Below are 23,557 nucleotides of genomic sequence, written 5' to 3'. Positions count from 1 at the left end.
GGGAAAAGCAGGTTATCTGATATTGTTATTAATTTACCTGCGTATAATAAACGCGCAATTTACGTAGTTAACAAGGGTTTCTCATACTTGCTGCACACCAACATGTATTTCGGGAATCGAACCTGAACCATGAAGCTAAACTAGCGCTGCTATGGTAATACTTTTTCTCAAGTTCCTGTTTAAATATAATTGAAATGAAACACTTGTCGTTTATAACGATTTATTGTACAAAACAATAATACATTAAAATGTACAGGTATGTTTAAACTTTTGGACTCAGGTCCCAAACACTGGACAATCGTGAATTATCCTTCCCTTACAGACACCATATTGCTCGTCGAGGCGTCAGCACTAATAGAAATGACTCGACTCTAGATAAGCAAACTAGATTATAAGATAATAAAAATATAACAATAAATTAATGAGTGCTCTCAACTTAAGTACACATCGTCTATCGCACTGCTTCTGTCGACGGGCACCATGTAGTCTTTAATTAGAACAACGTAATATAACAAATTGATTAAACCTCCTAAGCATACTGTAGTATATACACATTATGAACAACATTATGTCCCCTCTGGTGAACTAGCGCAGGTGAGCAGGTGGACGGGGGCGGCGCCCCGGCCCGCCTCGTTGCCGCATCCACCACTCGCGCCTCTCCTCCACCGCCGGGCCTGGCCTAACTAGCCTAGCCTAATCCAAGTCTTACGAGACGCGTCTTTTATAAATTGTACACATCTAAAAGCCAATTAACATTATATCGGGAGACGAGAGCGGTAGAAGTAGCAGAGAGAAGCGGGTGAGGAACTATGGTTCGGTGGCGTTTACCACTTGTCAATGACCACCTCGTTCGCTGCAAAACAACGAGAGTGTTAGTGTTGTGTGCGCTCGAGCGGGGGTGCCGTCCGAACTTACTAGGTCTTATGCAGATATCACAACCGTGTCGTAGTAACATTAAATGTGTAGTTTCACTGCGGGATCACAACAAACAATGAGTGTTCATGGAATATGTGCGTGCAGTGGCGCTGCGACGGCGTCCGGCGCTTACAGCTTCCACGTCGGCTGGGCTGGGGACACAAGGACAACACCACGTTAGAGCATGCGGGAGCGTGCGCGGAACCAACAACCAAGTTTTGCTTTTCACAAACTGCTTTTATTTCATTCGTTTGTTCTTTGCTTTTGTAACCATTTTTAATTAGCTTTGTAGGTCTGTAATACATCTCCTCGGTTACATGCCTACAGGTTTAAAGTAACGTTCAGATTGTAACTGGTGTGTTACAGCCTGAAGCATCACACACCTGTGGTGGTCGCAAAACTGGTTTTAAAAATGTTAGCAAGGAATAGAATAGTAAACATTATATTGTACGCTAAGGACTCGGGGGTTCCAATACAAGGGGGTGGAATATAATTGCATAATCAAAGGGGTATGTGTCATGTAGTGTCACTACTGGATTGTGAAGGGAAATAATTCAAACATTAATATTGTTGACTATTTTAATATGTAAAATGTATAAACGACTGTACATTTCAATAAGTTAATCTGATAAACGAAACAAGTTCCAGGAGGTTGGGGGACATTCACAACGAAGGTTTTTGAGCATGCCCTTTATTGTGCAGTGTAGAATATATGGGATCAACGTTTGGTACACCACTACTCACTGTGGGCATGTGGGCAATAGATAGTTTTCAAGGTAACTCAATAATTATTATGTAGGCACATCATTCAATGAAGAGTGTTCTGTGTTTGTTTATACATATATTATTATTTGTAAAATATGTGTTCATCATAGATGTAGAAAAAACACAAAATAAATATAAACTTCTAACGGTTGTAGTCCTTTCAATCGAGTCTTGTTTATAGATTTGGGTATGCACATAAATAATTTAAGAACAGTACTAAAAATATAATTGTTAATGCATCATAAAAAAACTGCACTCTTGAAAGTCATAAACCATGCAATGTTTACATGCAAATTTTATTACTCTTCATTATATATAATAATAAAAAAAAACATATGTACGTACTAACCTTTAACCTCAGGTCTGAACAAATTTTGAATTGGGATGTATAAACTTAAAAGTAATATTATGTCTCGATGGTAAAATATTTGATATAAAAGGTTATTTTTAAGAACAGGAGACAAAACAAAAAATACATCAATTAGTAAATATAGATAAATAGAAGTACTATATATCGTACATAGGATCTTTAAACGGATTTGAGTTCGTACATACATAGACTATATTGCTTTATTTCAATAAATTATTTTGTGGTAAATAACGTAATAAATAGACATTTTACATGGTACACAAATTCGTTAATGTTATGTAATAATTATATTGAAACAAGGCTTGACATGATATCGTTTCGATGTATGAAGGTCATTGGTAGGAGAAGTAACTGTTTGTGACGGGTTACTTGACCTACGAAGGGTGTACACAGGCGGACTGCATATAAGCCGGCAATAATATGTTGTTGCTTGCAAAGTTGACGACATTGTTGCTGTTAAAACGATTGCACAGTCTACCCTCAGGACACAACTGTTGAAAAGTTATTTTACAGCAACAATGCCTGCAACTCGGCCGCATGATTAAATGAAATATTATTGCGGTTTTCATGCAATGCGCCCGCGTTCACATTAAGGCATGAGGTTAGTTCAGCCTAGGGACACATTCATTTGTTAATATTAGCTTAGATTAATAAGAGCGCTTCTCAATACCAAAAAGGTTTGATCAAAGATAAAAAAGAAATGCATATAGGAATGTTAAGAAGCGACCACAGTGAAAGGACAGAGGAGAAAGACATTCTTTTGATAACAGTACTACCTATGCAGAGAGAATAATATTGTAACCACGTCCCTAATAATACACTTACGATAAATTACACTAGGCTAACAATGCACATTACTATCAATTAATAGTATGTTTTATAACATGTCTGCTGTCCATACGGACAAGGTACTGAGCTATGTGCGAGTTCATTATAATATATATTTGAATGCGGAGCTTCCCATGCTACTGTATACAAAATGTATCAAATGCAATTAATCTAACTTATAAATACCTTTCAATAAAACCAATTTTTGGTGTTTCATTAGTTAGCATTTATAATGAAGGTCTTCACAGCCACTTCACATCAAATAAGTGTATAATATTATGTATATGTACTCAGTAAAAGGAAGAAAACATTAGAAGAACTCACGAATTTGTAAAAAATGAGCTCCAAATAATTTATTGTCTCGCACATACAAAATGCATAATCACTAGAGCGAGCGGCTCCGTTAGATCTACTCCTAAGCAGTACAGACAACTACAACACAGGCCGCCGGGCGCGGCTTACACTCATTGTTCGTCACTACGAGTCCGCTGTCCGTCACCGCGGCACTAGACGCCGGCTCTAGGCTCAGGGCACTAGGGCACTAGGGCACTAGGACACTAGGGGCATCACTTCACACACCAGGTGCGCCAGAATTAGCATTCCAAACTGTTAGATGACTGATACTGTGGTGAGCGCAGCTCATAGTCTATCGGTTTCCACAGTTGAATTCCGTGCGCTACCCACATTCGATAACTTATCAATTCACACACGAGAAAATAAAATTGAAACTGCAACATGAATAGAAGAGGTGGGTGGCGCAGAAATCGGTTGAGGGTATTAGATGTGAATCAAACGGGGTGGTGGCACGGCACACGGGGGCGGGCCGGTTTATAGGGGGCCGTAGATGATGAGGCCAAAGAACACGGCCCACATGAGCACAATCCATTGCATGCCGTCGAGCCAGTGCATCAGCTGCGAACGCTTCTCACCGTCCGAGATCTTGCGCGCGACGAACTTCAGCACCTCGTCCAGCAACACCACGGGTATCGAGAACTTCATCACCGTCACCCATTCGTCGACGGACAGCGGCGTCACTTGGAACACGGCCTGCGGACATCGCGGCACAAGCAAACTTGTTAGCTATGCTCCACGCAAAGACTTGAGCAATCGCGACAGATGGTGCCTTTCACTTTACTTTGTGATGAAAAAGACATATTTACAAAACTGAGATGAAAATTGATAGTCATATAATTATAATAATGGTGATTATAGTATCTAATCTAATTACGCAATAGTTAAGAGGTCAACAAATGTTATGTATTTATTTATTGATTTGGATAAATATGGTAACCTAACAACGCGCATCTCTGCCTTGGTGACCTATGAATCATCTATAAAATCTATGAAAAGCCTAATACCTATGGTCATCTATGAAAAGTCTAAGTGACACGCTCTATCTCATTAGCACATCACGTTGCATTACACTATCTGCCGCGAGTCTTTGCCTGTAGTAATTCAAAAACCATTTCTTTTAAGACCTTGTACTTACCGACAGGACCTCAACGTATAGGATGACGAAGTGAAGAGTGAAGGAGAGAGCCATGGAGCCGACGAGCCACATGTTGGACCATGGGGGCATGGTCACCAGCGACTGGTTCTCAGACAAACTGTTCATGGCGTTCAACATTTCAATTGTTACTAATACAGACAGGGCCATTGTCATAGGGTGAGGGTCAGTGAAGATCTTGCAGTCGATGCCCTAAAACGGCAAAAAATAAAGTTAACATTTTATCAAAAATGAATCACTATAGTTATAACTAATCAGTGAATGTTAAGTTTCGTACCTTGAATTCATCACCTCCGCTGAGGCACTGTAAGTGGTGGGTGAGCTGCCAGTAAGTCATCTGGGGTCCATAAGGCGAGTACATGAACCACCAAGACGCGGCTCCGACGGTAGCGGCACCGACGTAACCACCGATAGCCATGTACCTGGCGAGTTATAACAACAATACAATAAGTAAATAAAATTATATTTTAAGTAATTTTTTGAGATGCAAAAGTTTACGCGTTGCATGTTTGTAAAGGGGGAATTTGAACAGAGTTTCTAGGAAGACCAATTTTTTTTGTTTAACAGCCCTATTATAAGAGAAGCATAAAAAAGGTAAAATCTTGTTTCTATGTGACTTGTATGATTTTTACCTGAAGAACAGCCATCCAGAGATCAGACCCTCATCAGCCTTACGTGGGGGCTTGTCCATGATGTCGAGATCAGGGGGGTTGAAGCCGAGAGCGGTGGCGGGCAGACCGTCAGTCACCAAGTTGACCCACAACAGTTGCACGGGGATCAGAGCTTCGGGGAGACCAAGAGCGGCGGTCAAGAAGATGGACACGACTTCACCAATGTTGGACGAGATCAGATAACGGATGAACTGCTTCATGTTGTTGTAGATGGCACGACCTGAAGAACAATTTTACAAAATCGTCAAGTCAAAAAAACTAAAATTTCCTATTGATTAAAGTTCCTTGTTACGGTTTATGTATGATGTAAATACTTGCCTTCCTCAACAGCGGCGACAATGGAAGAGAAGTTGTCGTCAGCCAACACCATTTCGGCGGCAGACTTAGCGACAGCGGTACCAGAGCCCATAGCAATACCGATTTCGGCCTTCTTCAGAGCGGGGGCGTCATTCACACCATCACCAGTCTGCAAAGTCATGGAAAATATGTCATCGGCTACACCATCATTTTAACAATCCATGATAAAGTCCGAGTTAACCAGTTTATAAACACGCCTGCCTTAACGTAAACAGAACACTTCGAATATGTATTACGATGTGTAAACATTAAATAATATAGCCCAATGGTGACCCAGTAAATAATGAAGATATCGTTTACAATGTTACAGTTATTTCGCTGTTGATTCACTAACACAATTGAGATTTTGTTCGTGTTGTGTTATAGTTCGGCCATTCAGAGAATGCGTTCCTGACACGTCGCGATTGAACTGACGACGTAACTACATTCATTGATTATTGATATAATAATGTTGTTTTAATGCTCCTCAATTGTTAAAACGGTAAACAACCAGCAAAAATATTTTTATCGTAACTGCAACGCCATTGCAAAGTTACGTCGTCAGTTCAATCGCGACGTGTCAGGAACGCATTCTCTGAATGGCCGAACTATAATTTACTAACAAATTTTGGTTTTCTGAAAACACTGTGTGTAATTTTGCTGATAAATGTATGAATTACAAGTGCGTTTCAAATGTTATTTATGCTAACAAGTCATGTGGAGGGGTCCCTATGAGCATATAGAATAGAAAAAGCATAAATAAGAAGTGAAACATACCATAGCGGAGATTTCGTTCATGCTCTGCAGGAACTCAACGATCTTGGACTTGTGGGCGGGCTCCACACGGGAGAACAGGCGGGCCTTGGCGCAAGCAGCGCGTTGTTCAGATACGGGCAGGTCGTCGAACTCGCGACCAGAGAAGGATTTGCCGGTGGTGTCTTCCTCTTCAGTGAACACGCCAATACGCCTGGAATTTATTAGATAATGAACATTTTTTCCTAAGTGACTTTGAGGTGTTCTTTAGTGTTCTATTCAGCATAGATATCAATTTACCTGCAGATAGCTTCAGCGGTGGCCTTGTTGTCACCAGTGATGACAATTACACGAATACCAGCAGCGCGGCAACGGACAATGGAGTCGAATACTTCTTTACGGGGAGGGTCCAACATGCCGACGACGCCGACGAATGTAAGGTTGACTTCATAGGTGTAGAACTTGGTCGAGTCTCCGAGGTCCATTTCGTCAGGCTTGAGTGGGGAGTCAGCGGTAGCGAGGGCCAAGCAACGAAGGGTGTCACGACCGGTACCGTATTGGCGGGTGAGGTCCAGGATGCGGTTCTTGAGGGTCGAGTTCAGAGGAACCTTGGCAGTTCCGACACGAGCGTGTGTGCAACGTTCAAGCACACCTTCAGGTGCACCCTTGACGAACAGTTTGGGTCCATTGCCAAGACGAGAAGGCTTAAGGGGTGTGCAGTAGGTGGACATGGATTTCCTGTCACGGGAGAACTCAAGAGTGAACTCTTTCTTCCATTTGGTTTCAATCTCTTGGCGGACAACAATGGCGCAGGAACGACGGTCAAGTCCAGTCTTGGGAACGTTGAAGGGGTTCATTTTCTCAGCGAGTACGATAAGAGCGGTTTCAGTGGCCTCACCGACCTTTTCGAAAGCCTGTTTGAATTCGTTGAAATCAATAGCGGAGTCATTGCACATAACGCAAATGGTACCAAGTTCGTGCAGAGCATCGAATTCAGCAGCCTTGATCTTCTGTCCCTTCAGGTAAACATCACCAATGGGTTCGTAGGTGGAGCCAGTAATTTCGAATTCAAGGAAGCTGCTGTCGCCACCTTCGATCTTCTCAAAGATGAACATACGGGATACAGACATCTGGTTGGTGGTCAGAGTACCGGTCTTGTCGGAGCAGATGACAGAAGTGCAACCGAGGGTCTCTACAGAGGGCAGCGACCTCACGATAGCGTTCTTCTTAGCCATACGCCTGGTACCGAGAGCGAGACAAGTGGTGATGACAGCGGGGAGACCTTCGGGGATGGCAGCGACAGCCAGGGCGACAGCGATTTTGAAGTAGTAGACAGCACCCTTGATCCAGCTTCCACCGTGGGCGGGGTCGTTGAAGTGTCCGATGTTGATGGCCCATACGGCAACGCAAATAACTGAGATGACCTTAGACAACTGCTCACCGAATTCGTCCAGTTTTTGCTGCAGAGGTGTCTTGATCTCCTCAGTCTCGGACATTTCAGTACGGATTTTACCAATGGCAGTGTTGAGACCAGTTCCGATGACAATACCACGGGCCTTGCCGGCGGCGACATTGGTACCGGAGAAGAGAATGTTCTTTTTGTCCTGGTTGACGGCGCGGGGGTCGGGAATGGGGTCTGTGTGCTTGATGACGGAGACGGACTCTCCGGTCAAGATGGACTGATCAATACGGATGGTGGTGGAGTAAATCTTAATAAGACGGATGTCAGCGGGGATTTTGTCACCGACTGACACCTCAACGACATCACCGGGTACGATTTCTTTGGCTCGGATTTTCTGTACACCGGATTTGTCTCCTCTGATTACTTTACCCATTTCGGGTTCGTATTCTTTTAAAGCTTCGATGGCGGATTCGGCATTTCTTTCTTGCCATACTCCTACTACAGCGTTAGCAATAAGAATAAGTAAAATAACAAAAGGCTCTACGAAGGCGGAGAATGCGTCTTCGTGTTCTTCAAATAAAGCTAAAACCTGAAACGAAAGAACGACATTGTTAACGTTTTGAGGGAGATAAAGATTAATATACCCTTCTGCCAACAATACTTACGAATGAAATAATAGCGGCTAACAGCAAAATCTTTACTAAGAGGTCATCGAATTGTTCCAGGACTAACTGCCATATACTTTTGCCTACAAGGAAAAAACGTTAAACGTTATATTTTTACGTGTAATCAGATCCTGCGTAAAATCAGATTTAGCAATCACGGAACATGGAATTACGTAGGAGGGAATTACAGTGGGAAATTAGAAATTACTTCGGTTACCTCTAAACCGGCGTATTGAATTTCATTCTGCTGTTAAAGTGACGAATACTAAATTGTGTAAGCGTAGCCTATACAATATTCTTGTCATTAATATGTATTGCAAACCCGACGACAAAATTTAACAAACGTAAGATTTCAAGGCTTCGAAGTAAACAAAAAGTGTCTCACGGAGCCTTGACATGGATTTATTTGAACTAGGTTAAGTTATAAGTTTTACAACAGTTTTCCGTATTTATTGAAATCAGCAAGTTTAATTATGGACTTTATTTCGATACGGTGTTTAATACTACATTATCGAAGGATTATAAATATTATATGTATGAAAAATGTTATATTTTATACCAGTTGATAAACAGGTCTTGTGTTACGTTATTGCGTTCTAGCGAAATGTATCTAGCTTTAAGCGAGTATTCTGAGCCTAATCTAATAAAGTTTTGATAGTGCTGTGTTCCCCATATATGTGTCACAATAATTATCATAATGCGTAATTACTTTGAGCACTTGATTAGCATACAATTGGGGACCACCACTAAGGAAGTGTTCTACATTTGCAGTGGCCACTGTGTGAATTGGTTAAGGAGATTTCCACAGTGCTCTTTTGCTTATCAACAAGAATGCCATAGTCTGGCCTAGCTTAACGTTATCAGCCGATTATGTACTCTACTTATATTGCCCGAGTAATATCGTTAAGGTTGTGTACAAAGTGAACGGATTAGGAATCGGATTTATGCTTGGGAATAGGTCAGCAGTTAGCTTAGAATTTATTTATCGAATCGATGCGCTTACCCTCCTCCGCAGGCAGTTCTGAAAAGAGAAAAGAACCATAATTAGAGTTTTGAATAAAAGATCAAAGGAGTTAATGTAACAGGCGATAAACTAGTCAGAACAGGCATGCGATCTATGTCGGCCGTTACGATCGTACATAAATACACTAGATCGAGCGCAGCGTGCGGCAGCGCCCGCGCCGGCTCCGCGAGCTGCTCGATCAACGATTTGGCCAATAATAGTGACGTCAAATGCAAATGTCGGCGCCGCATTTCAACGTGATCCGCTCACCGTTTGTCTGGTCCTACTCTACGCAGATTATTTTGATTACTACGTTATCAGTGTGCGTTTAAACCGGTATCTATTCGGATACTGCGCAAAAATCAACAATCCCAAAACAAAGTAAAACACGTGTGATAATATTTACCAGCCGCTAACTAATCAAGGTACATACACCGCTTTGCGATACGGAATAATCACGTTTCTTTAATTCAAATTAAAATAGATATTGATAACTAATTGTAAAATTATGGTAGCTTTGGTAGGACAAAGCGGAGTCGCCGGTTTTTTTTGCAACAACCGGTATTCAAATTGTTATCTAGTAAGGTTAGGATATATTTTACATTGTCTAAGAATATATACTTATTTACAGATTAAATTCTAAGGACCTTGTGCATATAGATCACTTGCGTGGAGCAGCTATTACGTAGAAGGTTATACGTTAGCATTTGTTTTTCTCAATACTAGTCTCATGCCCTACAAAAAATCCTTTGTGACGTGTGTTTGTCGGTAATTGTTTGTATATTTATGTAGTAAGGGTCGCAGAACTTTGTTATCTTTACGACACCTGTAAGACATCAGTGTTTTATCGCTTTCATTATATTAAATCTGCGATATAAATACACATTTAGGCTTAGCGTATCTTGTTTATGATTAAGTAGTTGCCGGGCAGCTAGCGGGCCACGTCTGCGGGCCGTGCGCGACCTGCATGGTGACCTCAAATCGCGCACTTAGATCCTACGTAACAACGTCGCAAGACCAGCTATCTAGCACAATCGTCAACTATCTGCCTAAACACAACATACCTAATTTGACGCATCATACATAATGTTCCCGTTAAACGTTGCCCTTACAATTAGAATATCCTTCCATCAAGTCACTTCCGTAGTTCGAGTTTGGTGGGAGCACGTTTGGATGCGTGTTTCGCAAGAAGCTTACAGGCGCAGTAAAGATAACGTTCATAGAATGTATTTGGATTCCATTTCATTTTTTCTATGTCTTAATCGAAGAGTGTAATCGGGCAACGTGGGCTTAGTCAATCGTTGTATCGACTCTATTTGCGTACGCAGTCGGAGTGCCAGCCACACCACCGTGACTAATGTAAGCAATTAGTCAACAGATGGATATTGCCATGTCAGCATCTCTGCTTCCTCGCAGTCGACAATAAAGTTAACAACGGCACATAAAATCGCGATGTCCATACTCTTAAGTGTCACGTCGCAGGACTGCCGACATCAAAATAGCGTACATTGTAAACGTGACCAGACTGTCAATACTATAATACAATACATAATATAGCGTCACGCTCCATCTACTCACATAAAGATATCGATATATTGACTGCTAGTAGTAAGAGGGCTAACTTTAAAGGCTTACAAAAACAATGGACGAGGAAAATTAGCTATTTCAGTGTTGAAATTAAAAATAGAGTGGGAATAATAAAAATAATAATAGCAACAAACAGTTGACCTCCACATAGTGCTACAGGTGGATACAGATTACCCTGATTTTATATTTGTGATTTGCTGAAGATAGAATCCAATTATACAACACCACAACATTGTTGTAGCGTAAAATTGGCAACGTGAAAAACTTTCTATGTGACAACGGGGTAAAGGTGAAAGCACGATAAAGAACAGACACTGACGTTGTTGTTTTGTGTTTCGCAACTCGCGTCACTCAAAGCCTTGTAGTTTGCCGATATTCTCAATAAGAGAGAAAGGCGAGAGAAAACTATAACGAATTCGAAATAGCGCAAACTTGTTACCATTTTTTCAGTTTTAAATTACTGATAGACTGCAGTAAAATTTTTGTGGAAGTTGCGAATTTCACTTGTGCAAAAAAAAAGATTTAGGTACTCGGAAGTTTTTAACGGTTCATCTTCGCTAGAGTTTTAGGATATTAAAAGGTTGTTAGCTTTTCTCTCGAGGGAGTTATTATTCTTAAACCGCAAATTCACCGTATATGAAACTAATAAATAAAACTAATCAAACTGGTTTTGCATAAATACAACGTGACATTATGATAATAATCTACATAATTTTAAATGTCAATGTGAAGGCAAAAATTGATGATATTCAATGTCTAGATCGAGGTAATACAATAAAGTAAGAATAGCATCGTCATAAATATAACGTGTGGCAAAATTGTCTTTACGGTTTCAGTGGTGAGAAGATAAAAGAATTTTCTAACAGATAAAATATTGGAACGTGCAATGGTCGTGTGGATCGCACGTCAGCCGCGTTCGTAGACGCAATCCGCCAACGTAGATCGTCCAAAATAAACCTGGGTACCTATATAATATTTCAGCCACTAGGCACTCGAAACTCGCCGCGGGAGCATCAGCATTCCCGGGCTTACGGTGCACTATCGGCTCCTTAATGCACTCAAACACTTATGATCTACGTTGACGTAGCGCCATACTTCTATATTGGACGGCACGCTGTGGTCATTTCCACTACGTGTGTAGATATGTGGAAACCTTTCAAGTGCGTCACACAAAAAATATTTTAGTTGTATTTTAGGAGGTTATTGGTTTCAATATTAAACTCCTAAATAATGTCATTGTATAACACTTGTAATTCCAATTTACGCAAAATTGTTTAGTTTATACTAGACAAATAACCATTAAGCATAGCGCATTACAGATAATGTATCGATATCGGTTTATCTGCAGCTACTTGTCCATATTATAGTTAGTTATGTTTTAACGCACATTAGTTACGTTGATTTTTATGTTTCGAGGACGAATGATTATTGAACGAGTATCGGATAACCATCGAGTTTCATTAGAAACAATCGATCAGTCTTTAGTTCCATTTCGATAACAATTTAACTAGCTAAATATTAGCATAGGTAATGTGGTTTTAAGCGTTTGTTACCAACCTTGCTGAGTACTGTTGATATTTGAAAGAGAAACGATTGTTGAGAAGGATTCGCCAATTATTTAAGTGAGCATCTCTGCAAGAATTGACTTACAAAGAACTATGATTACAGATTGCTGAAGAGACATTGGTACTATATTGAGTGTAGGTGGAGATCAGTTTTCATAAAATGATGTCTGCAGAATGTAGGTACTAGTAGCCTTAAGTAGGTACTATAATAGTAGGTGACATCACTTTAACTAATGAAGTTTAAAATATTACCCCATAAAAAATAATTTCCTATAAAACTAAGATTTTATCTGAATACTTTATTTAGCAGTTATGTTGAACAAAGATTTTAGTAATCATCATTTAATTAAATTTAGACATTTAACGCCTGAAAAAGGTAATAAATGCCTAATAACAGTTTGTTTTACAATTAGTTATTGACAGTTTTAAAGGCCCACAGCATGCTATTTTTAATTGTAGTAGCCTTGCGTACAATATTGTGCGTTTTAAAGAAGAAATACGTAGGTACACAAGGTGGAAACTAATATTATTATAAGTAGTGGAGAAGTGGTGATAAGTTTTCAAGTAAATATTAGGTATCCTAAGTTCATAAACCAAGCGCTAAGAACCAGAAATAAATAAAAAAGAGGTTCGTAACATGCTCATGCTTATGACACACTTTTGTTTTTAAAATCTTTACACGCGTTTAGTTTCGGTATTGTAACCGCGCTTCACCGAGCGAGTGACGTGTAGTTTATGTTTTCCGCAGCAAAATAATCGTCAGTTGTACGGAATGAAAAAATAAACAAGTCTCGCGGGATCTTGCGTTGAACCGCATATTTTTTTTAACGGGTCTATCTAACATCATCTACCATTAAAGCTCTATGCAAGTGTATGATAATATGAAAAAAGATTTTATCAAATTTTGCATCATGTTTATCAATGCAAAGTTTTGTTCATAAATTATTCTGAGGGTAAGTTGCCTCACAATTTAGAGTTATCTACATTTGTGCATGAACTTTCAATTTCTAGCCAATTATTTCCATATTTTTTGTCAAATAATTATAATAATATAAGCATTTGTATCGATAACAGGTTAGCAATTTCATGGCAAACTGCTTATTATCTAAGCGTGGTGGCAGTAGAGTAGGTAGGTAACATTATTAGAGATGTGATGCGTGAGGACTCGTCCCCTGGGCCTGTGCGGTGCACACGCGCCACTGACAGCCTCTGCCGCCTCACTGGTCTTGGACCATGTCGGTGCCACTATAAATATACTCAACGAGAACGCACCCACAGCGTATCAACCTCTTTTCTACAATCTACATAGCCTGTAACCTATTTTAAGGGTCGTCTATAAAAATAACGCGCTCAAATTCACCAGTTGCAGTAGGTACAGCATATTGAAATCGAAACAATGAATGAAGTAAAAAATATAGGTACAAGATCCATGAACTTGTTCTAAATACCCACATATTATCACCAGTGCAAATAGTTTGCTAAAAGATTACTCTTTATACCTTGTAACAACACAAGGAGGATAACTGTAAGTGTATTCAGAGACAGACAACAAACAAGAAAATATATGTATAAACTAGTATGGTATTTTTGTGTTCAAACAATTAGCAGTAAATCTCCATGCAGCAGTTCTTTTTATATTATTAGAGGCATTGTTTGGAACACGTAGGAAAAGATTGCGAGATATCTACTTTTTATACTATCTCACAGTTGTCAGCAAATATTAAGTGGGTGACTTAGTGAGATAAAACTCATTAATTTTATGTCAATACAAACGACCTGCCCTGGTTTTTCTATGATGGAAATAGGGTGATAAAAATCTTATTTGATTAGAAAATTACGTTCGTATTTAGTCAACTGTATCAGGGACATGAACGTGATCTTACAAGTTTTATTGAGTACCGTCAGCAGATTTCTTCAGAAATCACGGTTCCTTCCTAAACATAACATTTCATTAACAATATAACACGTCAAACAAATAATATAAGTCCATACACTTGTAAGTGTAAATGCTGATTATACTGAACATGTTTTCAATTGTGTATTTTTTTGAAAAAATAACACTGAAAATATTTAAAAGGATTTTACGTTATCTTCATGCAATTAGGAACTGCGCACGGCGTGGACAGATTACTTGGAATGGATTAATTTACACATCGCCCACAGCACCGGATATTTGCGTAGTAGGCATAATCAAGCGAATCCTATCCATCGGGATTGCTTTCATTCAGGCGTTTTATCACTCACAGTGTGGGCAACTCTGGATATTTCATCTTGTCTATTTTTATAAATATTTCCCTTATTTCCACCTCGTCAGGATATTGATTAGTTTTACTCCGTTCTCGGAACTATTTCAGCAAGGTGTATTTCGATTGTATTTGTTTGTAGATGCTATACAAACGTGAGTTTGTAAGTATGTGTTATTGTAACTTCAATATGTATGTACAGTCGAAATCGAAACTACTCTTCAATAATTAAATGTCATGTTACCACAGCTCAAATAAAAAAAATTGTAGTAGTTCACTGAGTAATAAACATAGTGAGTGATATACTACAATAAATGTTATGTATATGAGTAACGTTGCTATGTTACAATGAAGGAAATGTCTCTCATTATCATATGAAGACAAGATGGCCAAGGCGTTTAGTCCTCTTAAAGAAACTGCGGCTCAATAGACAATGCAGTTCAGAAACAATTTGTTTAATATGCGTTTAATTCATATCCTTAACATTGCAATGTTTTAGTTACCGAGATTATGTTCACATAATATATAGTACTAAGTTAAAAATACACATAATTATATGTCATCAAACTTTGTAATCGTGGAAGCGAATACAGGAAGTCTGACCTTGGTCCACAGACACACATTGATAATTTTGATTGATTGCATAAAATTTACTCTGTATTTATTAAATGATGAATAATAATTATAATAGTGTCATTTCTCTTCAATTTTGAAGAAAATTTGTCTACACAGGGGTAAGTAGAGAAGTTATTGGAAAAATTAATGAATCTGATATTTTTCATTTAATTAATTATCTTCAGAAGGGAAATATGTTTCATTCAAACCAGAATATGTCTAGAAAAATATCTTAGTCATGTTGAGTAGCTAATCTCAATCAAAGAATTCATCAAATCAGAATTTGCAGGTTGTGAAGAAAAATCTATATTTTAAAATGTTATTGGAAAGCGTGGATCTTGCATTCAGCATATTCCCGGTTAATGCAAAATTTTGTAGCAGCTTTATACTATGAAACAGACTTTAATACAGATATTTATTTATAATCAAAAGTTTTATTTAATCTATTGGAAAGTAGTCCATTAATATCGTCATATCAATCAAAGCGTTCCGGAGATAAAGGGCCCAGCCTAATTGACACGGACTAAATAAATTGCATCATGTCATGACCGCTATCATAAATAAAATCATGCTTAAATGATAAAGACATTTATGAGATTATTCAAAGGAAAGCATAACAAGGAATACATATAAAAACTCAATATATGAGACCTACTTTGTGTCTATGCCCGTAATGATGTGTTAACCAGAGTTAAAATGTTTGATGATGTCGTATTGAGGCAAATACTGCTCTGCATTATAGAAATATCAATTCTGGAGGTATCAATGAAGCAAGGATACTTATTACAATGTTGTCTCATTCAGATTTAGCAAAATATTAATTCAAGGATAAAGCTATCTGTCATTAAAACTAAAGAACCTTAACATTAGGTTTTAGTTAATCTGTTCTGTCTAGTTTACCGCACTTTTATAAAAATACATGAAAGGTATGAAAATTTGTTTACATGTTTCAGGTAAACAGTGTAGGTACTTACCATTTGGCCCATATTTATCTTGGTTCCTTTTCACTTGGTCTGCACTAAGGCCTTTGTCTGGGTCTGTACCGAAGTACCCTAAGACTTCTTCCACGGATTTCGAGTGAGCGTCCTCCATGGTGGAATTACTACGTTGCCGTCAGTTCTAAAAAGCAAGAACAAAAAATATAGGTTAGAAATGACGAGTCATCATCAACTTGAAAGCTTTGAGGTTATGTTGCTCTTATACGAGATTTTTAAGTGCGACGTATTTGAATCAACTATATTATTCCAATGTCCAACGGAAAATAACTGAGCTTAAAAAAAACTTTAAGGAAAGCGGAACTATTTAATTCAGTCTGGTAAAATTTTAAATTAAAAAAATTAAGACGTGTATTCTGACTATTACAGATTACGATTTAAACATTTTTATTCCAAAAGATATTCATAAAATAGGAAGACGAGTAATGATATCAGATTTAACGAGCTATTTCCTAGATACCAAGCACCGTTTGACCACTGCACCACTCACCAAGAAGTTTTTTTTTAATACATGAGAAGTGTCTGTCTTATTTAATATTTCACTTATTTTTACCGTTTAACTCTTAATTATACAGTTATTACTAAAATTTGTACTAATCTAATACTTTTTCTCGTAAATATCATAAACGACACGAACACGTATCTAATCCAGCCGTCATTTTTTACGAAACTGACGTAGAAGAGGGGTCGACGGCAGCGCCACCTTTTACGCGAGGGAGAAACTAGTTTTGTCAAACGAGATTCCTTTTTAATACAAAATATTTTATATTTCGATAAATAAATTCAACAATCTTCAAACCGTTATCTATTTGCGAGAAGATCCCGAAATAACTTTCATTTTATTCATTTTCAAACTTAATACATTTTACGATCATACATAAATGTGGAGCTATGTTATAGGTTGAATTTGTACCACGTGACTCAAAGCTATTTTTGTGCCATAGGCGCCTACAAAATGCGGTATTTTTAAAATTCTGAAATATGTTTCGCGTTATGTAACACTTTTATCACTTATATATCAAATCACTAATTTCCTTTTGCAACTTGCATGACACTTAATTTGCACTTGGGGTTACTACACTCACGGTTACTTCGTTTTATAGTGGTATTATGAAACTTACTGGAATATTTTTTTTTCGACAGCGTCGGGAAGGAAAGAAGAAATAAGAGTGGCGCGGGAGATGTTTTCCCGCCGCGCCCCGAGTAGTGACTCCCGGGCGAAGAGCGACGATTTTAGAGCGGCGCGGGCGCGGTGGAGGGACACCGTCGGAGATTTCTTTAATTATTTTGGCAACAGTACTCGATGGCACAGCCGAGTCGCTTTCCAGGGTTGCATGTCGCACGGCGGCCGTCACCGACCGTCCTATGATGATCTTTTTATAGCGGTCGCTGCCCGGCTCGAGCTCCCGGAGCTTGTTGTGTGATGCTTACTTCTGTTTACGACTATTAAAAAGGTTCTCCTTTTTATTTAATACCTTGTTATTCTTACGGTTTATTAAGGCTTAACCAACAGAGTTATTAAACCGAAAGAGCTTTCAATAATCGTCAATCGACCGTGTCGGGAGGGATAAAAGAACGAATAGATCATACCATGTGTGTTTTATTATGATAAGCTATTGAACAAACATTAGCTTATCGCTTTATAAGTGGATTTCAGTTATCATTGCGAAATTAAGGTTTTGTTCGTTTTCTGCTTCAGTAGCAATTCAGGATCGTTAGGCTTTTTAGTAACCGAGAGTAAAGCGGTTTCATGTAGTAAAACGATATTTGTAATAATTAAATTAGTGGACGTTGTTTATCGGGTGGATAATTATTGCTGTACAATTGGATCGTCGCCGACACGTCGACATTGGTCTGTTGGTACCTGCTGTTGGCAAAGATAAACTGTCGGATGACGCTGATCTATAATTCTGAATATTTTCCTATCATGTCTTCGCCTAACAGATTGGACGAATCCGTCATAATCAAAATGATGAACTCATAAATATAGTCATAGGCAGTAGGCGTAATTGCTATTAATGTTTTGACTGTGAGCTTTGAAGTTTTTGCGCCCTTTGCGGTTAACAGCATGGACCTAAATTATGCTTTTGAACCTATCAGAAGCATTGCAACAGTAACACAGCGAGTATGTTTCATGGTCAACTGTCAAACATTGTTTACAACCACAATATCAAAATGTTTGGATGTAGAGCATTGAATAGGACACAATTAATAAACAATTTGTACAAAGTTTAACCAATGGAGAAACTTACCACGTACACATTTTTGTGACTAAACAATAGGCACTTTTATAGTGAAATATAAGATTGTAATTGACGTTTAAAATTTAGATCTGTGGAATGTCTTTTGAGAATTTAAAAGAGCGATTTTACGATATCGATTTCACGGCAGCCACGGAAAAATGTCAACCTTGTGTGTGAAGTACTTGGAATATATTTAGAGTGAAAATAGAAAACCGCAGGGAAACAGCTGAATGCCAATGTTAACGTTTATTTTAGCGTCTGGAAACGATAGTGTTTTTAAAGTATATATTATTCTGATTAGCGTGATAACATAAATCTAACGTCTCAGGCTGCTATTAACAGAGCCATATTGCATAAAGTCTCTCTTACATGAAAATAATTCAGTGACTATTAAAAGTTACCCACGCCGAGCTTAAAAACAAGTTTTATGGTTCATAAATAATAAACATCAAAGGCCAAAACTATAGCGACAATGATGGAATTCTTCTTATTTTCCTATACAACAATTAATCATAATTTTGCCATTCCTACCTTTCAGTATACAGAATTGCTTGTTTTTTTGCAGGATCAATGCAATGCAGTGCAATGCATTGTACCTACAAATGGAATGTGTTTTTCTTTGGTGGTTTGTTATTTACAAAATTATTAGATTTTAGAGATGATTTATGAAGTGATCAAATGGGCAAATTGTCTAAGCTAAAACAATTTTGTTTAAACTTGAAATTACTAAGAGATACAGTGCATTACCTACTTTATATTGGGTGGGTACTATCGATGCACAGCCCATGATACCGTTTTACTGTTTCCTTTACTAGTACCTACAACTAAATGTGTTAATTAAAAGTATCCAATATAACGTTCCGGTTAAAGCAATTCAGTTAATTGAAAATAAGTATGTTCGTACTAAAAACTACCTATAGTTTCAAAAGTTAGGTGAATGGTTCAAGATTAGTATATGAATTTAACACATCTGTTTCAGATTGCTTTCGATTAGATTTCGTTAATTTTAAAACGATTTCTTATGTGGCTTTGTACATAAATATTGTAGCAGCCTAATATTAGACTATGACTTAGTAATAATTTAGTTGTTACTCATACAACAAAGGTTTTGAGGTCGAGCTTCCTCATCTCGCAATCGAAGATTAAGAACAGCTCCAAAACCGTGTGTTTGATCTGCAGATGTGGTTCATGCTCTGATTGATAGTAATGGACGCGCCCGCGCATGTGTCAGCCGCACCGGATATGTTCAGCAATAATGATCGGTGCATGTTTAACGACCGATTAAAAATCACTCCAGCTTGGCTAGCGTACTATTTTATAGCCCATCAATTAATATCCACGTTGTCCGATATTTTAAGATCACTTGGTCGGTTTATGAAGTAATTTAACTAAAAGCCTGACCCATTTGTTATTTGTAAACACAGTTTAAATGGTTTCAACGACAATCAATAAAGTAACTTCCCATTCTTTGGTCTATTATTTTAATGTTTATATTTAAAAGTTAAAACTATCAAGCTTTCCATGAACTACGGCGTTGAACTAGAAAAGGAATGGCCTAGAAAGACATTCATCAAAACCAAAAATAAACTTTACATGAACTGGAGTTTGGAATTAAATTATAAGTAATACTTCAATGTATTGATTAATGTTTAGCGCAAGTATCAACAATGTATTCCTTCTATGATTAATAAAGTAGATATTTCCAGTTTACTCGCGTATTTATTATTTACTTTACATTTTATTACTATGGGAAGCTCAATGTCATTTCTGTTCCGCAATAAAGCTTTAATGGTGCATCATATCAATATTGTTTACACGCATAAATTACAGCTGAACCGTTTTCGTTTTAACTTGGACTAGCATTACGATTTCATGCATTCATTCGCATTGTGTGTATGTTTGTGTTGGATACCTGCATCGGCGCAGACGCTGCGTGTACGCATCCGACCTACTTCCGATATGAGATCATTGACTTGCAATGTGAAATGAAGAAGTAGGTTTTGTTGATGTTGGCACCCGGTATAAATAGTGCATTGCAGTTTTCTGCAAGCCAGTCATGCGTTAGCTGCGGATGTGCCATTCACCTGATCATATAGCTTCAGTGGAGAGCAATCATGGCAATTTCCGTATCCAATTCGGATATTTAACTAACTTACATACAGAGAATATATATTTTAGCACCTCCTTTTTTAAATAGCTTGTTTATAGCTGCCACATCGCTACGATCAATATTTGGATTGCTGAATGGACGCTGACGTTTTGATAGAAATTAAATTTTCTTTTTCATTTTCCTAGAAGCAGATGTTCGTTTATGAGTTGGTCGGATACGATAAACAGATATAGTCGCTAAGCAAGGTAGGACTTTGATAGATTAGAAATATATCTAGCACAGCTTTCTGTCGGCAATGAAGCTTAAAAAAAAAGGATCATGTTTTCGATTTAAATAGGCGTAGTAAATGCTAAAATTCGATTTTTCTAGACGCGCTTTAGGTGTGAGAACATCACATTACATATAATTGCGATCGTAACTCATGTAATTGGGGAGTGTAATGGAATAACGTTAATCATATTTAGGGCGCGTTCTCTGACTCATAATTAACGTTAAGTGGTAGGTACATCGTTAATTTATAGGCATATGTATAACGAGCTACGGTAAGGACCCGTAAGACATACTCAATAATACAAATCGGTCGAACGGGCTTTTAAAATTCCTAGATAATTTTAACGAGGACCGAGTTGCGTATGAATATATCATTCTGATATCAAATATACTCCGCGTACCGAGCCATATCGTAAGGCTATTCGTCATCCAAAATAAACGTCCGAAGGTAATAATCAAAATAGAATTATCGTACTGGGAGTGTCGTAATCGTCTGCTTTGGCAGGACCGACTTGCGGTTTTGGCGGACTACATGGATTTGGATCAAGTTCGCTATGCGTGTAAAGGAGAAAATAGCTGATTATAGACAATGCCGGGCTGGCCTCGAGCTATTTGGCGAACACACTTGAATGTCAAGTCATTAAATGATACATTCAATGTCTAGTTAAATGCGTACAATGGTCTACATACAAATGTGAAAAGTTTAGAGAACAGACAGGCCGTAGTCATTGTTAGACACGAGCGATCGAGTGTTGATGGAAATGCTGGAGATGCCAATGTTTTGAGTACACAAAGTTGTTTAAAGAATCCGTCTATTCAGCTATATGTTATCCACCTCGTCAATATGTAATTTATAACATCGTATACGATGCAAAAACAGTTGGTTATTGTTTATTTTGAATTTAATTTTACGGTTTAGTAAACTTTTATTTGAGATATGTAATATTTTTTTTGTTTCCATTTGAGAATCTACATTTGCTTCTGTTAGTCATTTATGTGAGCGTGCGCGGGCGCATAAGCTCTCAGTCACATTTGACAGCTCTCGAGGGTCACGGCGTGACGTAGAGCCATTTAAAAGACATTTTAGAGTACCGCTACGTATTTATATAACATTTATATTGTATCTCGGCATATCTACTGAGTTTATGACGGCAATACCCTGACGTCAGAGTATATTAGGTGCTTTGTTCCGATATTCATAGTTTTACAATCTGAAATGAAAAGTATTTTTACAGCTGGCTCTAACTGTATCAGCGTAAACATCACGATCTGGTTTCAAATTATAATCATAGTTTCGATACAGTTTTATTGGTTATTTTCAGTTTTTTACTATCGTGGAGCGATCGAACGGAAAATATTTAACTCATAATTGCCGTAATGGATACAGATAAATACAGACATCAAATATTTAAGTCATGGTTACAAAATTAGGACTATCGCTTACAAAAACAAAATTTTTTACATGGCTTTAATAATATTTATATAACATAGCAAATGACACGGTTGAATCAATAGTTTTTACTATTCTTAGATTGAGTGACAGAGTGGTGTAGTGTTCAACTATTTTGAATTCCTCACTAAAATATCTTCATATTATCTAGCACATAATCTAGAACCGCGTCATACCGAAAAGATGGCGCTCGCGGCCTTCAAACTCGTCTAGCTGTTAAATATTTGAAATGTATTTGTTTTTATTATATTTTGAGCTGTCACAAGCCAGTCTTACTAGGATACGTAGGATTAACTAAAATGATTTAAGTGGATTTATTGTTTGTACATGTTTATTTATACAGCACCACAACATAAAAGAACACTGGTTTTGTAATAAATCTGAAGCAAAAAACTTCGATTCACTTCTTCAATATAAATTACATTGTTATTATTATACCACCTCCATTCAATTTTGATTCCTGGTAACACTGGCTTATGTAATCAAATCTGCGTTTACGTTGGAACGGTTGCTATTTTTCAAGCCGATAATTTTTCACATTTCGTTTATCGCATTCGCACTGAGATCGTCCGTTTACTCTTCAAATATGAAAGCACATTCCGCAAGTGGGGCAACACTGAACAGTCACTGCACAGATATCACAGTCCTCGTGGTCCGGCGGGGAACAACTTACCGTATCACTTATCACTTGGTCCCTTCACTGGTATGTCAGATACATAAAAATGTATTTTTTGTTTTGTAGGTACTATCGAGTGGAGGTAGCGCGCCCCATGAGGAAAGAGTCGGGAGTGCGCGCGCCGGGCGCGGGACCAGATTGCCGCCCTCTTTTATAAGCTCCGTTGTGGGCAGCGGGCCGGCTGCCAGCGACCACACTCGCGCAAACATACGCACTCCTGCGCAGCGCACCTCCACACAACACCTAACTCTTAACACCGCGCATTAGAACTCAAAATCTAACAACATTTTTTTCTCGAACTGCAAATAAAAGTTGCTAGTTCCGTAGTCACTGATAACATTTGACGTTACCTTTAATTTACAAATTACTACAAGTAAAATGTACATCATTAATTGTTAGCTTAGTCCTAAATTGATCTCGGTGTGACGAGAGCTAATTAATTTTGTATACGTAAGTGCTAAAAATAGCGTTTATTAGCTAACAGAATTGTTAACATAATCATTAAATTAGGCTGTAGTTTAACGAATGGTTATCGTCATTTCAAAAATTTACTCACCTAGCTTTACTGGAGAACATGTGCTTAGTTTG

At 38.1% G+C, this 23,557-nt stretch overlaps 1 protein-coding gene across 7 annotated transcripts; it reads right to left on the bottom strand.

Moving 5' to 3' along the window:
- Positions 1 to 206: 206 nt before the first annotated feature.
- On the bottom strand, positions 207 to 23,132 carry LOC124631556 (calcium-transporting ATPase sarcoplasmic/endoplasmic reticulum type). Of its 7 annotated transcripts, XR_006984521.1 has the most exons (13): positions 22,967 to 23,126; positions 16,200 to 16,344; positions 9,216 to 9,233; positions 8,213 to 8,295; positions 6,446 to 8,136; positions 6,170 to 6,359; positions 5,375 to 5,522; positions 5,018 to 5,276; positions 4,663 to 4,807; positions 4,368 to 4,577; positions 3,808 to 3,925; positions 916 to 1,067; positions 207 to 853 (listed from the first exon to the last, which is right to left on the bottom strand). XR_006984521.1 is itself a non-coding variant. In XM_047166021.1 (12 exons), the coding sequence occupies exons 2-12, from the start codon at positions 16,315 to 16,317 to the stop codon at positions 1,045 to 1,047; spliced, it is 3,003 nt and encodes a 1,000-aa protein (XP_047021977.1). In that variant the 5' UTR covers positions 16,318 to 16,344; positions 22,967 to 23,132; the 3' UTR covers positions 207 to 1,044. The 7 variants fall into 7 exon arrangements, 6 of the variants coding, with proteins under 6 accessions (XP_047021977.1, XP_047021976.1, XP_047021978.1 ...); XM_047166021.1 differs by having other exon boundaries at positions 207 to 1,067; positions 22,967 to 23,132; XM_047166020.1 differs by lacking the exon at positions 916 to 1,067.
- Between the last annotated feature and the right edge of the window lie 425 nt (positions 23,133 to 23,557).

Source organism: Helicoverpa zea, chromosome 6, assembly GCF_022581195.2.
Source record: "Helicoverpa zea isolate HzStark_Cry1AcR chromosome 6, ilHelZeax1.1, whole genome shotgun sequence".
Taxonomy (NCBI): domain Eukaryota; kingdom Metazoa; phylum Arthropoda; class Insecta; order Lepidoptera; family Noctuidae; genus Helicoverpa; species Helicoverpa zea.
This window is presented reverse-complemented; position numbering and strand designations above follow the sequence as displayed.